Source organism: Microcebus murinus, chromosome 20, assembly GCF_040939455.1.
Source record: "Microcebus murinus isolate Inina chromosome 20, M.murinus_Inina_mat1.0, whole genome shotgun sequence".
NCBI classification, from domain to species: domain Eukaryota; kingdom Metazoa; phylum Chordata; class Mammalia; order Primates; family Cheirogaleidae; genus Microcebus; species Microcebus murinus.
The window spans coordinates 18,543,995-18,557,765 of NC_134123.1; the positions used below are offsets into that span (position 1 = coordinate 18,543,995).

Consider the following 13,771-nt stretch of genomic DNA (forward strand, 5'->3'; position numbering starts at 1 on the left):
TTCCCCCCTCCTCCCCCCCTCCTCTTCCTCCCCCCTCCTCCCCCCTCCTCCTCCTCCTCCCCCCTCCTCCTTCCCCCCCTCCTCCTTCCCCCCCCTCCTCCTCCTCCTCCTCGCCCTGCCCTTCCTGGGCTGTCCCCAGGGGTCTGAGTCATCCCTCCCAGACTGGGGACGCAGGGACAGGCCCAAGCTGGTTGCCGTCCAGCATGGAGCCTGGGGTAGGGGAGGGGGTTGATGGAGTGGACAACTGGCAAGACGTCCAGCTCTCAATTCTGAGGGAAACAGGTTTGTTCCTCTCTGTGTGTCACGCAGGGACTTGACGACAGTAAGTCCCGAGTTCCAGACCTGGGACCCCCACCCCTGCTCTCCCTGTGGCCTCTGAGCTGAGCCCCAAGTCTCTGGCAGGAATCTGGGAGCCGCTATGAGTGAGCTGGTCGCTGGGACCCAGAGGTCTAGCTTCTCTGCTTCTGGCTCACCGGTGACCTTGAGCCAGACTCTTTCCTTCTCGGGGCCTCAGGACCCCGACGCCCCATCAGGCTCCCCAGGCCAAAGCTCCCCCTGCAGATCTCCTGAGCCCCACCTCCCATCCCACCCAACCTCCCTGTCCCACCCACATCGTCCCCAAGGACAGTCACACTGCGGAGAAAGCGGGTTCTCACTAAGCCCATCACTCCCTGGAGGGCCCAGGAAGTGTGAATAATGCAATTAACGAACACCAAGTGCAATGTTACAGGAGGCTGCCGGGCCAATGGGCAGACAGAGGAGGGCTGACTCCAGTGGAGACGGTGGCGAGGGGGTGGTCCTAGGCACCACACTCAGCCCCAGAGTTCTCACTGTCACAGGCTCGGCCACCTGGGAGCGGTGGGGGTGGCAGGCAGTTCACAGGTATGCTGAGGACCAAGATGTCCAGAATGAATCAAGTAGTTAACAAGTAACCAAAAGCAATAGAAGAATCACTCAGGGGAAAGACGCTGGACGCTCAAGGACATTTTCCTGAGCAGCCTGAAGGGAGACCAACTCCCAGGCTCAGGCCTGGTCACCTTCCCCAGGTGAGACGGTCACCCCCTCAGGTAGCAGCAGTGAGTGGGCCCTGGTCCCCCATGCAGCTCCTGAGAGCAGAGGGGTCACCATCCTCGGTGGGCTCTGCCTGACAGCAGGCCCCCAATCTCCAGGGGAGTCCTTAGACCGGAAGCCGGAAGCACAGCTGGGGCCACCAATCATGGCGCCCACGCCACTCCTCCACGCACCTCCTCTGAGCTCCGTGAGCACCCCCTACCTCCTTGGCCCCCCAACTCCAGCAAGCCATCCTGGAGGCCTCCCAGGCCCTGGAGTTGAGGAGAAAGGACAACTAGATCCCCTCGTGGGTGTTAACTAAAAAAATCAGCGCGATTTATACTTTGGGAAAAGGAGAGCTTTATTTCTCATGAAGGGTAGTGGCCTGTGGGGCGGCCATTCCAACAGGCTGGTAAGGAAAGCAGAGCCCTGGCCGGAAGCCAGGCACACGGGCTTCGAAGAACAGACAGAAAGAACAAGATTTTATACTGGGCAGGCTGGTCAAATGTGCAAATTCAACAAGCAATAGGAGGAGTCATGAATATTTATGAAAATAGGGAAATCATACACGTTCGTAATTGTGTTTTATCTGTGCCAGCCCATCATGGCTGGGAACTCAGTTTTAAGATGTTTCTGGGGTCCCTTTGGCCGAGAGGGGTCCATCCAGTTAGCAGAGGGCTTGGGATTTTATATGTAGTTCACATGGGCCCAGAGCCAGCTGGCGATGGTGGCAGCACAGACACTAGGGTCACTCAGCTCTGGAGGGCTACCCAGGCCCCCTCGAAGATACAAGAGTTGCTCCCCCCAGCACTCACGACATCGCCCCAGGGGGGCTGCCCAGGGACTCCACTTCAGCAATGGCTGAAGGAAGCAGATGGCTCTCCCATGACATCCACCAGGAGGTAACCGCTGGGGGAGGTGCTAGATCGGGACCAGGGCAGGGGAGGGGGAGCAGGGCACTGGGGGAGCAACAGCCAAACCCATGGCTTGTTGAGCACAGAAACCAATCTCCAACCCAACTGGTCTTTTTTTTTTTTTTTTTTTCTTTTTTGAGACAGAGTCTCACTCTCTTGCCCGGGCTAGAGTGCTGTGGTGTCAGCCTAGCTCACAGCAACCTCAAACTCCTGGGCTCAAGCAATCCTCCTGCCTCAGCCTCCTGAGTAGCTAGGACTACAGGCATGCGCCACCATGCCCAGCTCATTTTTTCTATGTCTTTGTAGTTGGCCAATTAATTTCTTTCTATTTTTTAGTAGAGACGGGGTCTTGCTCTTGCTCAGGCTGGTTTCAAACTCCTGACCTTGAGCGATCCTCCCGGCTCAGCCTCCCAGAGTGCTAGGATTACAGGTGTGAGCCACCGCACCCGGCCCCAACTGGTCTTAAATCCCAGTCCTGCCACTAAGAACTGTGTGACTTTAGGCAACTCCCCCCACCTCCCTGAGCCTTGAGTTCCTCATCCTAAAGTGAGTGTGGTCAGACCTGCCTCCCAGGAGGGGGAAGAGGTGGCCAGGTGAAGTGTGCATAGCGCCCATCTGCACCTGACCCAGGGAAGGGCCCCCCAGGAGGCTTCCTGCCCCCTTCACATCCCAGCTCAGTTGTGTGACCCTGGGCAAGTCACCCTGCAGCTCTGAGTGGCAGCTTCCCTCAGCACCCTTCAGACCCACTTTATCTGTCACAGTGCAGCGTAGACAACCAGATGTGTGGCATGTCCTTAATCTGTCTGGGCTTCACTGCGAGCCTCCCTTTCCTCTGGCTAACTTGTGGTTATATTTAACCTTTATTCATTCTTTTCCGAACGTTAACATAATAAGTGTGCTTATCCTCAAACCCAAACAGAACTTCAGCTGTCCCCCTAAGCCTGTTCCTGCCGGCATTCCCCATCTGGGTAAACAAGTCCTTCATCTACTCATAGCAATTGCCGAAATCATCTTTGATTCTTCTTTCTCTTTCCCTCACATCCCTCGTCCAATCCCCAGCTCCCTAGCTCTCTTTCCCAACAGAGTCCGGATCCAACCCCTTCCCTCCTCCTTCCACGGTGACCAAATGCACCTGAGCTGCCTTTGTCTCTCACTCAGACCCCTGGAGGTCTCCAGCCTCCTGCTGGTCTCGAAGCTTCCAGCCGCTGCCAGAAGATTCTGTTAAAACCTCAGTTTGACCATGACTCTCATCAGTTCATTTCCCTCCAGGGTGCGCAAGGTACCTGTGCCCTTCACTTCCCCTCTGACCTCATCTCAGGCCCCTTCCCCCACGGCCCCCTGCAGCCAAAGCCACACTGGCTTCTGCAAGGTTCTGGAAGGTGCTAAGCCTGGCCCTCCCCCAAGCCCACCTCCCCCTACTCCTTTCTCTTTCTTCTTATTCCCATCTCACCTTAAATGTCACCTTCTCAGAGAGGCCCTCCCTAACCAATCATCTGGCTACCAGCTTCATTTTCTGCACAAAGACTTTTTAAATGTATTTATTCATTTTCCACCATCTCCACTAGAATATAAGCTCCTTGAGAGACAAACTTCATCTTGTCCTCTCCTTCACCACTGTTTCCGAGGATCTACCAAATGGAACCATCTGAGTAGAAAACTCAGAAAGTACAGATGAGGATGAAAACAAAAGCAAAAATTATCATCATCTCCACCATTCAGAGATACCCAATGTTACCGCGTTGGTGCAATTTCTTTGTCTTTTCTTCTATACACACATATATTACAAATTGGGAATTGTAATGTTTTTAGTGTTGTGTTCTGCTTTTATTTCCCATCAAGAGTGATTTTAACAGGCCGGGCATGATGGCTCACGCCTATAATCCTAGCACTCTGGGAGGCCGAGCCGGGAGGATCGCTCAAGGTCAGGAGTTTGAAACCAGCCTGAGCAAGAGCAAGACCCCGTCTCTACTAAAAAAATAGAAAGAAATTAATTGGCCAACTAAAAAATAGAGAGAGAGAAAAAATTAGCCGGGCATGGTGGTGCATGCCTGTAGTCCCAGCTACTCCGGAGGCTGAGTAGCTCAGCCTCAGGCTGAGGCTGATCACTTGAGCCCAGGAGTTTGAGGTTGCTGTGAGCTAGGCTGACACCACGGCACTCTAGCCCAGGCAACAGAGTGAGACTCTGTCTCAAAAAAAAAAAAAAAAAAAGAAGAGTGATTTTAACTAATTTTAGACTTAGAGAAAAGTTGCAAAATAGTACAACAAATTCCTTTATATCCCTCACCCAAGATCCCTTGAAGTCAACATCTTACATTAACCAAATATATAAGGACTGAACTCTGATCTTTTTCTTTGCCCAAAGAAATTCCTAAGAGGGCCTGGTGAGTCATGCCTACAAATGATAAACTCTTAGTAAACAGGATTTTATGATGAGGTTTACCTCCCAATCTGATTCCAGTGTAGCATCACATAGAAGATAGAAGACGCTTATCCTAGCTCAAGCATCCCTTTCCTCTGATTCCTAGTCTTCTGGACAAAACCTAACTTGAATTTCAGCCAACTGTCAACTAAAGAATCACTAAACCCACCTATGACTTGGAAGCCCCCTTTTTGGGCCAAACCAATGGATGCCTTCCATATATTGATTTATGACTTTACCTGTAATTCTTGTCTTGTTTCCCCACAGTCTTACTGACAGAATATGTTAAAATACACACATACACATAAAATTTGGGAGGCAAGTCTGGTAGGTGAGAAATTATATCATAAAATTCTTTTAATTTGCATTTCTCCACTTGAGTTTGAGCTTGACTATTTTTCATAAATTTAAGGGTCATTTTTATATCTGTTTTTAGCAACTGTCTGTGTCTTTTTCTCATTTTTCTATTGGATTTTTGATCCTTTGTCCTTCATTTTTTAAGAATTCTTAATGGGTATTTAGGGATATTAGCCTTTTGTCGATGATATATGTAGGGAATATTTTCTCCCAGTTTGTCAATCACCTTTTAACTTTGTTTATGGTGTTTTTTAGCAACCAAATCTTTAAAAGGTCAGTCAAGATGGTCCCTGATTAATCTGTTCACGCATGCATCTGCACCACTCTGATGCAAAGTGCCAGTCACTGCAGTTACCAAGCCCACTAACCACACAACGGCACATCAGCTGAATTTAACATTTATCAGGCACCTGCTGCATACCGGGGCCTGATCCAGGCTCCTTTCCATATGCCAGGTCAGTCTTCCTCACAACAACCCTGGGAGCTCGAGACAGATAACCAGCACTCACTAGAGGTTGAATCACATGCCAAGGCTCTTTGAACTCCTGGATGTCCGGTTCCAGAAAGCACAACTCTAGAGAGGTGGTTCTCAAAAGGTGGTCCCTGGACCAGCCTCTCCAGCATCGCTGGAAAGTTGTTAGAAAACAAATGCCCAGGCCCATCCCCGCCCTGCTGAATTAGAAACTGAGAATGGGGCCCAGCAATCTTGGTTTCTTTTTTGTCTTTTCTTTTTTTTATTAAAATTTTCTTTTTCTTTTTTTTTTTTCACCTGCATCTCCATGTTTATCGCATTATAGCAATCTCGGTTTCAACAAGCCCTCCCTGTGATCCGGATGCTCTAAAGTCCGACAACCACTGAGCTAGAGAATCCCAAACGGCACAGAAGCTAGAGGCATGAGCAGCTGCACATCAGCTGAAAACAGTGATTCCCAGCTTGGGTTCCAAAAATAACTGGAGCTTCTGCCAGTATTAATGGTAGCGCCCGGATAAGGAGTTCCATTAGCAAGTCAGTGTGAGAGCCCCTGGCTTCAACGTTTAAAAGGCATTCTTATCGCAGGACTTCTTGAGTTTTCACTGGGCTGTTGTACCTTGTGCATCTCAGAGAGAGTTCGCAGGTCGTTTCCCAAACTTCCTAGACTAAGGAACCCTCTTTTCTCAGAATATCTATTAACTATCTCCCAGGACACCCAGTGGAGCCCAGTCTGGTAAGCACTACTCTCGAAGACAAAAAAGCCAAGAAATACAGAAATTCAAGAAGACAGCTCCTATGGGGAGCAGTAAATGTCAATACCCATTCTGGATTCCACGACATAGACTTTCTCTTGGCTTCTGTTTAATGACAGCTTTTGCCGAGTTCACCCCCTTACGTAAACTAGAGGAATACAAAACTCTCTCCAGCCTTAGGGGAGCTTCGGGGTTGGGGCGATTAGGAAAAGAAAGGCTGTGCCAGTGACCCTGGGGCCTTCGGTGAGTAATCCTGCCCAAGCCCACGGGAGCCAGGCGCTGTGTTACTGTTATTATATTCTGAACAATGGAGGACTGACATTTTCAAGTTTGTCAGTTATTTTACTAACTGTTTAAGGCGGAGAGGCCAAGGAGATGAGTGTTCTGCATTCCACAAACAGGTAAACGTCTGAAGCGTGTTCCCGGACCCCAGCCCAGGAATTTAGGGAAATAGAGCTGGCCCATAGTCATCGGATCCCAGAAACATCTCTTACCTACTCTGGGTTTTAAATATCACCACCCTTCCCCAGATCTAATGGTGGGACTCTGCGGGGGGCCAGAGGAAGATTTTTCTGACTCATGTGTTCCCTAGGTGGGGGTGGGGGGACACCTGTTATCTAGGTGAAGGGCTCAGATGACAGTGAAAGGGGGCAGGAAGAGAAATTGAGAGGTAAAAGCAAGCTGAATAACATCATTCCCGAAGGTCCACACTCACTCATTCGAGAATTCAGTCACTCATGTCACTGGATCGAGGACAAGGTGGTCTCGGTCCTCACGGGGCTAGAACTTGCATGGAAGGTGGGCTGAGACGAGGATGTTGCAGTGCAGGGTGGTGAGGGTGATGTGACGTGGTGACAGAGGGCAGAGGGAGGTGGGACCCAGAGGGTGATGCCAGAACACGTGGCCCAGGCTCGGGGTGTCGACTGCCCTCTTAACCTTTCCCCCACCTCCCAAAGCCTCTAGCGAAGTCCCGTTAGACCCTCCAAGCTTATCTTACTCATGCCCTGGAAAGGGTCATTGTCTGAATCCGAATGAAAGTGTGAATAGGGAGCAGCAGTCGTTGATGCCAGCACCGGCCAGAGTGAGGGCTCCAGTGCCACCCTGGACAGTTAGGACCCTGGAGGGAAAAAGCCAGGAACCGGGAAGTCGAACTGGATCAGAGGGATAGGAACAACCTGGGACACCGAAGGCCACGGAGCCACCACCCTAGCCCTGGACCACCCACATCCACACTTCTTTTATGTAAAAGAGGAGTAGATTTCTATCTTGTTTTCTGAAAAACCACCAGGTACATGAAATACTTTTTAATAGTTTAATCGTATATTTTACACGTAAAATCAAAAAGCTTACATACAAATTGGAATTACTTCACTAAAAATGTTGATCAAAAGAAAATGTATTAATACGTGCTGTTCAACATTTTTTTAAAAAACATTAGCAAGAATCAGAGGCGCTGGAGTGGCTCTGGGGTGTGGTGGTGACTTCATGCCCTAAGGAACCCCAGCCTTGGAGTGAGAACCGGGTGAGGCCAATGCACCTGGAATGTCGCAGCCTGGGCTTGCCCCCTCCAGCTCTTCAGGGACGCCAGCCCCTGCCCTGCCCCTCCCAGCCATTCCATACATGATATATGTTGGGAATATTTTCTCCCAGTTTGTCATAATTGACAGACTTTTTAACTTTGTTTATGGTGTTTTTTTAATCATCCAAATCTTTAAAAGGCCAGTCAAGATGGTCCCTGATTAATCTGTTCACGCATGCACCTGCATGCACAGTCTGAGGACTGTGCCCTCTTGTGCCTCCGAGGTGCCATCAGCCTGTTTTCTGACCTATCTATTCCATACGTGATATATGTTGGGAAAATATTCCCAACATATATCATGTATGGAATGGCTGGGAGGGGCAGGGCAGGGCAGTTCACAGTGGTGTTTATAACTGCACTGTGAACCCTGCCTCCACCAGTCCTGCCTGCCACGCGGGGACAGCAGCCCTTGGGCAAGCTGGCTCCAGCCGTCTCAGGTGTGATCCCCGGGCTGGGAGTTTCTGAGACGAGCCTGGCCACTGCTGAAGCACACAGCCTCCTCTCCAAGGCGCCAGGGTGGGAGGACAGCACGCTCTCTGTGGACTCACACATTCCACGTTAGGAAACAGGGTGTTTAAAAACTAAAAACACATTATCCTGCTGGCAAAAGGACGCTGCAAGGGAGCTAAAAGGACTGGCATAGAAAGCACTCCAAAATCAACAGCAGGGCTTAGGTGAAGGGTTTATTGGGTACCATAGAGCCAGAGAAAAATCACAGAGTCAGAGAGTTGCATGCACGGGCGCCCACACTAACAGAGCCTGGGGCGTGGCCTTCGTACCTTCATTTACAGCCAACCACTTCACTTCTGTGACAGGCCTCAGCCCGTCTCTCTAGCGTGCACCACTAATCCCTCCCTGGGTTCGCAGCTAGTCTTCTTGAAGCTCTCTCTGCCCACCTCCAAAGCATCAAGACTGCAAAGCTTCAAGAGCCTTTGTTTGCAAACCCCGACTTTCCTGTCCAGACCATCCCCAAAGGGAATGTTCTTCCTTTCTCTTGCTTCCTACTTGATTCAGGAAACAGCTGTGCCTTCCAAGTATTATTACAGCTGAGCAAAGCGAAGATATTTTCTGGACCAATAAAGATGGTTTCATGCTCTATGGCACAAGATGTCCCCTTAGATGGGAAAACATTTCACAAAGACTTAAGGCCATTTGTGTCTCTCCCTCTGGGCCACAAAGTTTCAGTGATTCCGAGAGCAATGCTCCTCACACAAGGACATGAGGGAATTGGGGAGCCTCACAGGCCAGGGCTGGCTGCCCCTGGCCCCAGCTTGGTGCTGGGCAGGCCAGCCAGGCGCCAACCGCTACTCCCCTGACACAGGACTGGCAGCAGGACCTCCATCCCCAAGGAGACTGAGCACCATTCAGGAGCCAATGTGTGCGTCTCCTAAGGCTGTCAAAGTCCAGATGACAAAGTGGTAGATGCTGTAGCGGCCTCATGCTGGGAAACCACTGAATACTGGGCTCCAGCCAAACAGCACAATTTTGTTGAAATCTAGAAATGCTGATTGTCCTTGAGAACTGCTCAATAACGAGAATATGATACCGGCTCTGCACACTGCCAGCTCTCCCCACAGGGGTGGGAGGGCCTCTAGCAGGACAAGGCAGGACTTCGGGGGACAGCACTCAGGGCCAGGCAGCACGGGGCAAGAGAAAGTTCTGCAGTTGGCCAAAATTCTGAATGATGCCAGCTAAACTGCACACTGGCTATGTGAGCCAGGGAGTCCCTTAGCCTCGCTGAGCTTCAGATTCCTCCCCTGGGATGTAAGACTGCCACCTCGCCCTCGTGAGTGCCCTGAAGGGTGAGGCGACACATATACGGAGCCCAGTGTGACGTCAGGCACGCAACGACCCGTCAGGAGCTCTTTCTTAACGGCTTCACTAGAGGGACCCGGCAGTGAGAAGCCACCAGGAGAGGCACCAGGGGGAACGTGAGGCTGCAAACACCAAAGGGCACGACAAACCCGTTGGTCCCATTTGTCGTTTATCCCTGAGGGCCAGAGACCCATGATGAAGATGCTGGCAAGGGAGAAAAGACAATTAGGAAAATAAATCTGGCCAGAGAAGAAGCCCTGCTAAGAGTGGATTTTTCCAAATTGCTGCTAATAGCTAACTTGGCAGCTGCAGGCACTTTTCTGGCATGATCCTACAGACCTTTCCCGTCCTATGGGCCATGCTTCCGATACTCTGGAGTTAATATTCGGTCCCGGTTTTGTTCAAAGAGTTCCAGCATTTTCTCCATGTGGTGGTCGGCCTCAATCACCTGGAAATTGAACACACAGCAGGTCACAGGGCTGCATGGGCCTCGAATCACTGTCCCTTCACAGATGAAGAGAGGACGAGACAGGGATGGGCAGAGAGGGCTGCAGGCAGATCCAAAGCAAGCTTAGAGCCAAACAGCTCCCCGCTCTAGGGAGTCTACATTCCCAACGAGATTTTCACTTAAGAACCCACTACGGTGGTTCCTATGGTGAGCTCACTAATGGTGTTTGACTTCATCACTTTATACTCTCTAATTTTTTTTTTTATAAAGGAGGGAAAATAAATTTGACTTCTTTAAAAATCCACTATAGGCCGAGTGCGGTAGCTCACACCTATAATCCAAGCACTTGGGAGGCTGAAGTGGGAGGACACTGGAGCCCAGGAGTTCGAGACCAACCTGGGCGCCTCTACAAAAAAAAAAAAAAAATAGCTGGGTGCAACAGTACACATCTGTATGCAGGAGGCTGAGGCAAGAGGATCACTTGAGTCCAGGAGTTTGAGGCTGCAGTGAGCTATGATCACACCACTGCACTCTAGTCTGGGTGACAGAGTGAGACCCTGTCTCAAAAAAAAAAATCTACTATGGTAATATCTCACTTTTCGGCAATATCTCACTGCCTGCAAGAGCCATGAGTAGAAGTATTTGGGCAGCCCAAAGAGATGTCCTTAAGGCCATGCATAAGAGCTTGAGCATGACCCTCTTTAGATCCTAGGTTATATATGGAACATTCCTGGGTACCCACTTGCCTGCCTAAAGAAACCTGGGAACAGCAAACTAGCAAACAAGAGGATGGGAAGTGAAGAGACACTGACAGGGCTGACACATCAGTATCAGAAATGGTACATGTCAGCAAGAGAAAGGAGGGTTACTACAAAAAGCACACATAGGAACTCAAAGACATTAGTTATCTGAGCAAACAGTCCCACACAGCTCAGCACGGCCTAAGGCATCACTGTGTCACAGCCCGGACCAGCAAAGATGCTTCTCCGATGACCTGAGTCACCAAGCAAAGGTGAAAGGAGGCTCTGTGTCACCCACTCAGTAGAAGGGTCACACCAGAGGGACCACCATCCCAGGGGTTAAAACCAAAACCCAGGTCTAGGGGCTTCGGGCATCTCCAACACTCCTTTGCTAATGAAGCTGGGCAAGTGGCATGTTACTGCGACCACCAGGTGTGACAGCACCAGGACAGATCAACTTCTCTTGAGTCTATCCGACTCGCTCTGAGACTCAGGCCAGAAATGGGGACCGAGAGAGAGAGACACCTCATCAGCCTCCCCACCACCCTCCTCCCAAGTGCTCAAGCCCTGAAGGAGTAGGCCCTCCTCGTGTACAGGGTGGCTGACACTCCCCGGGTCACTCCTCCTTCTAGAAAAGTCCCCTACCCTGTGAAGGAGACTGACTTACCAGAACGGGGGCTGCCATAGGGAACAGGCTTCCTTTGATGAGCCACTCCTCGTGGAGGTGGTGAATAGCGCCCAGGTATTCCTGCCAGGGAAACAGGCTGTTGGGAGCAGCAGGGGGACAGACCCCTCCCACCAAGGGTGTCGGGCAGGTGGAGCAAAGTTGTCAATGGCCATGCGGCGGTGACTGGGACAAAGGAACCTTGCAACAGCCAACCTGGCACAGACGGGCCACGGTGGGTGCTGCCACACACTCTGCCAGCCCACCCAGACATCACAACAGTCAGAGTGTCTGTCCCCAGCCACCCTGCCCTGCTCCTCTGGGGATTCGTGAGCACGAACACCGGGCCTTCCCCTGGGGCCTGAGTCAAAGCCAAGTCAAAGGCAGGTCCCCTCCTGGCTTCTCTCATTTCCTGCCACTTCTCCAGCAGCTGGGCCCCACTTCCTCCATGTGGCGGTCCATGGTGACTCCGTGACCAGGTGTCCCAGCCCAGGGCAGCCTCTCAACCTTCCCTCTGTCTAACCACCAAGAGGGCTGTGACTCTCACCCCTTGCTGCTCCTACCCCCTCAGATAACCTGTAACCTGTGGATCCTCAAGACCAGGTGTCCTCAAACTACCGCCCTCGGGCCACATACGGGCCACCTAGCACATTTATCCGGCCCTCCGGGTGTTTTTGCCGCCGCTGCCTGTCCTGCTTAGCAGCCGACTCATTCGGGCCCACAGTGCGCACTCAGCAACGGTCTGAGGGACGGTGAACTGGCCCCGCTTAAAAAGTCTGAGGACCCCTGCTCAAGACCATGAAGACCACCAACTGTAGAAAACCTGTTGGGATGGAGCCCGGGGAAGAGGGGTACAGCCTGTCCCCCTAAGCCACGGCACACTGGGTGGCACTGGGTGCCCACGCTCTCCCCCACGTGGCCAGCGTGCTCTGGGCCACCCTTAAACACCTCCTCACTCGGCATTCTACTCGCCGTGCCAGAGCCTCACGGGTACACCACGCGGCTGCCTTTTCACCCGCCACCAAGCTCTCCCTCGGCAACAGGAGCCAGGTTTGTCCCACGGACCTTGTCAAAACCGTTAAGACAACAGCTTGGATGATGGCTTGGAGGGACGCCAGGCTTGGTGTTTCTTTGGAACGTCTGGGTCACCGCACAAAGCTGCTGTGCCCCATCACAGCAAGGTCCAGCCTGGCCCCGCGCCATTGCACCCCATCTGCCAATCACTCCTGTCCCCAGGATTTCAAAGCAGCTGCCCAGAGTGCGAGCCCTAGGCCTCCGTGGCTAGAATGTACCTTGCTGGCACCAGGGCAAAACAAGGCTGGGCAGGGCCTCGGGAGTTGGACAGGCCTGGGACAGGCCCCAGTCCAGCCTGTCCTCAGTTCAGAGGCCCATGATGCCTCACTAAATGCCTGCCCAGCCTTTGTGTACCTCCAGTGGCAGCTTCTCACATGGGGCATTCAGTTCAATGTTAACTGAGCAACTACTAGGTGCCAGGCCCCAGGACACATGATGAGGACACAGAGAGAATAAGACTGAATGTTTAAAAGCTCACATTAGGGAGGGATGGGGAACAAAGGCATAAATAAATAATGTCAACAATGGGCCAGTAATCCCAGCACTCTGGGAGGCCGAGGCGGGTGGATAGCTCAAGGTCAGGAGTTTGAAACCAGCCTGAGCAAGAGTGAGACCCCATCTCTACTAAACAAATAGAAAGAAATTAATTGGCCAACTAAAAATATATATAGAAAAAATTAGCCGGGCTTGGTGTCACATGCCTGTAGTCCCAGCTACTCCGGAGGCTGAGGCAGAAGGATCGCTTGAGCCCAGGAGTTTGAGGTTGCTGTGAACTAGGCTGATGCCACAGTACTCTACTCTGGGCAAAAGAGTGAGACTCTGTCTCAATAAATAAATAAATAAATAAATAAATAAAAACAATGGAGGGAAAGTCAGGGAAGGCTTCCTGGAGGAAGTGGCATCTATGCTAAACTTTAAAGGCAAAGGAAACCACTGTGCAGAGGAACATTTGTGTAGCCACGACTAGTCCCTTATGGCCACAGCATGGAAGGCAGGGAGTGGAGGGAGAACGCCAGAGATGCAGTTGGGGCTGGGTCACCTGGGATCTTATATGCCATGCTACAAAGCAGGGACTGCATCCCGGACAGCAGGGAGGCACTGAAGGGCTCTGGACAGGGAAACTGCGTGAGTGCTGTCCGTACTGGAAGTATCAATCATGCAGCAGCCTGGAGGGTGGACTCTGGAGGGAGATGTGGGGAGTGAAGGACCAGGGCAAGGGGAACAGTCTAGGCCTGTTACGACAGTGCCCATCAGAGTCGCTGTGGCCTGAGCCACACCCCAGAAGGGCAGGTCTCCCTGCAGTGGGCAAACACGACTGAGCACAAGCACCACATCCAGGCCAGGCCTGCGCTCAGCACTGGGGTACAGCAGCGAGCAAGAGGGCTCAGTCCTGCCCACAGGGACTCCCGTGCTAGTGCGCTCCAGAGCGTGCTACAAAGCCAAGCAATCTGCAGGAGGTGGAACCCACGGGCCTTGTTGCCAAGGCG

At 51.8% G+C, this 13,771-nt stretch overlaps 1 protein-coding gene across 2 annotated transcripts in view; it reads right to left on the bottom strand.

The window, feature by feature from the left end:
* Positions 1-8,213: 8,213 nt before the first annotated feature.
* TK2 (thymidine kinase 2) overlaps positions 8,214-13,771 on the bottom strand; it is a 28,690-nt gene continuing 23,132 nt past the window's right edge. Inside the window, exons 9-11 of one of the 2 annotated variants that reach the window (XM_012742573.2) lie at positions 11,214-11,294; positions 9,698-9,806; positions 8,214-9,562 (exon numbers count right to left, since the gene is read on the bottom strand). In XM_012742573.2, the coding sequence (XP_012598027.1) occupies positions 9,708-9,806; positions 11,214-11,294 (180 nt within the window). In that variant the 3' untranslated portion in view covers positions 8,214-9,562; positions 9,698-9,707. Of the gene's footprint in view, positions 9,807-11,213; positions 11,295-13,771 lie in introns of both variants that reach the window. The other variant, XM_012742572.2, reaches the window with a different exon arrangement.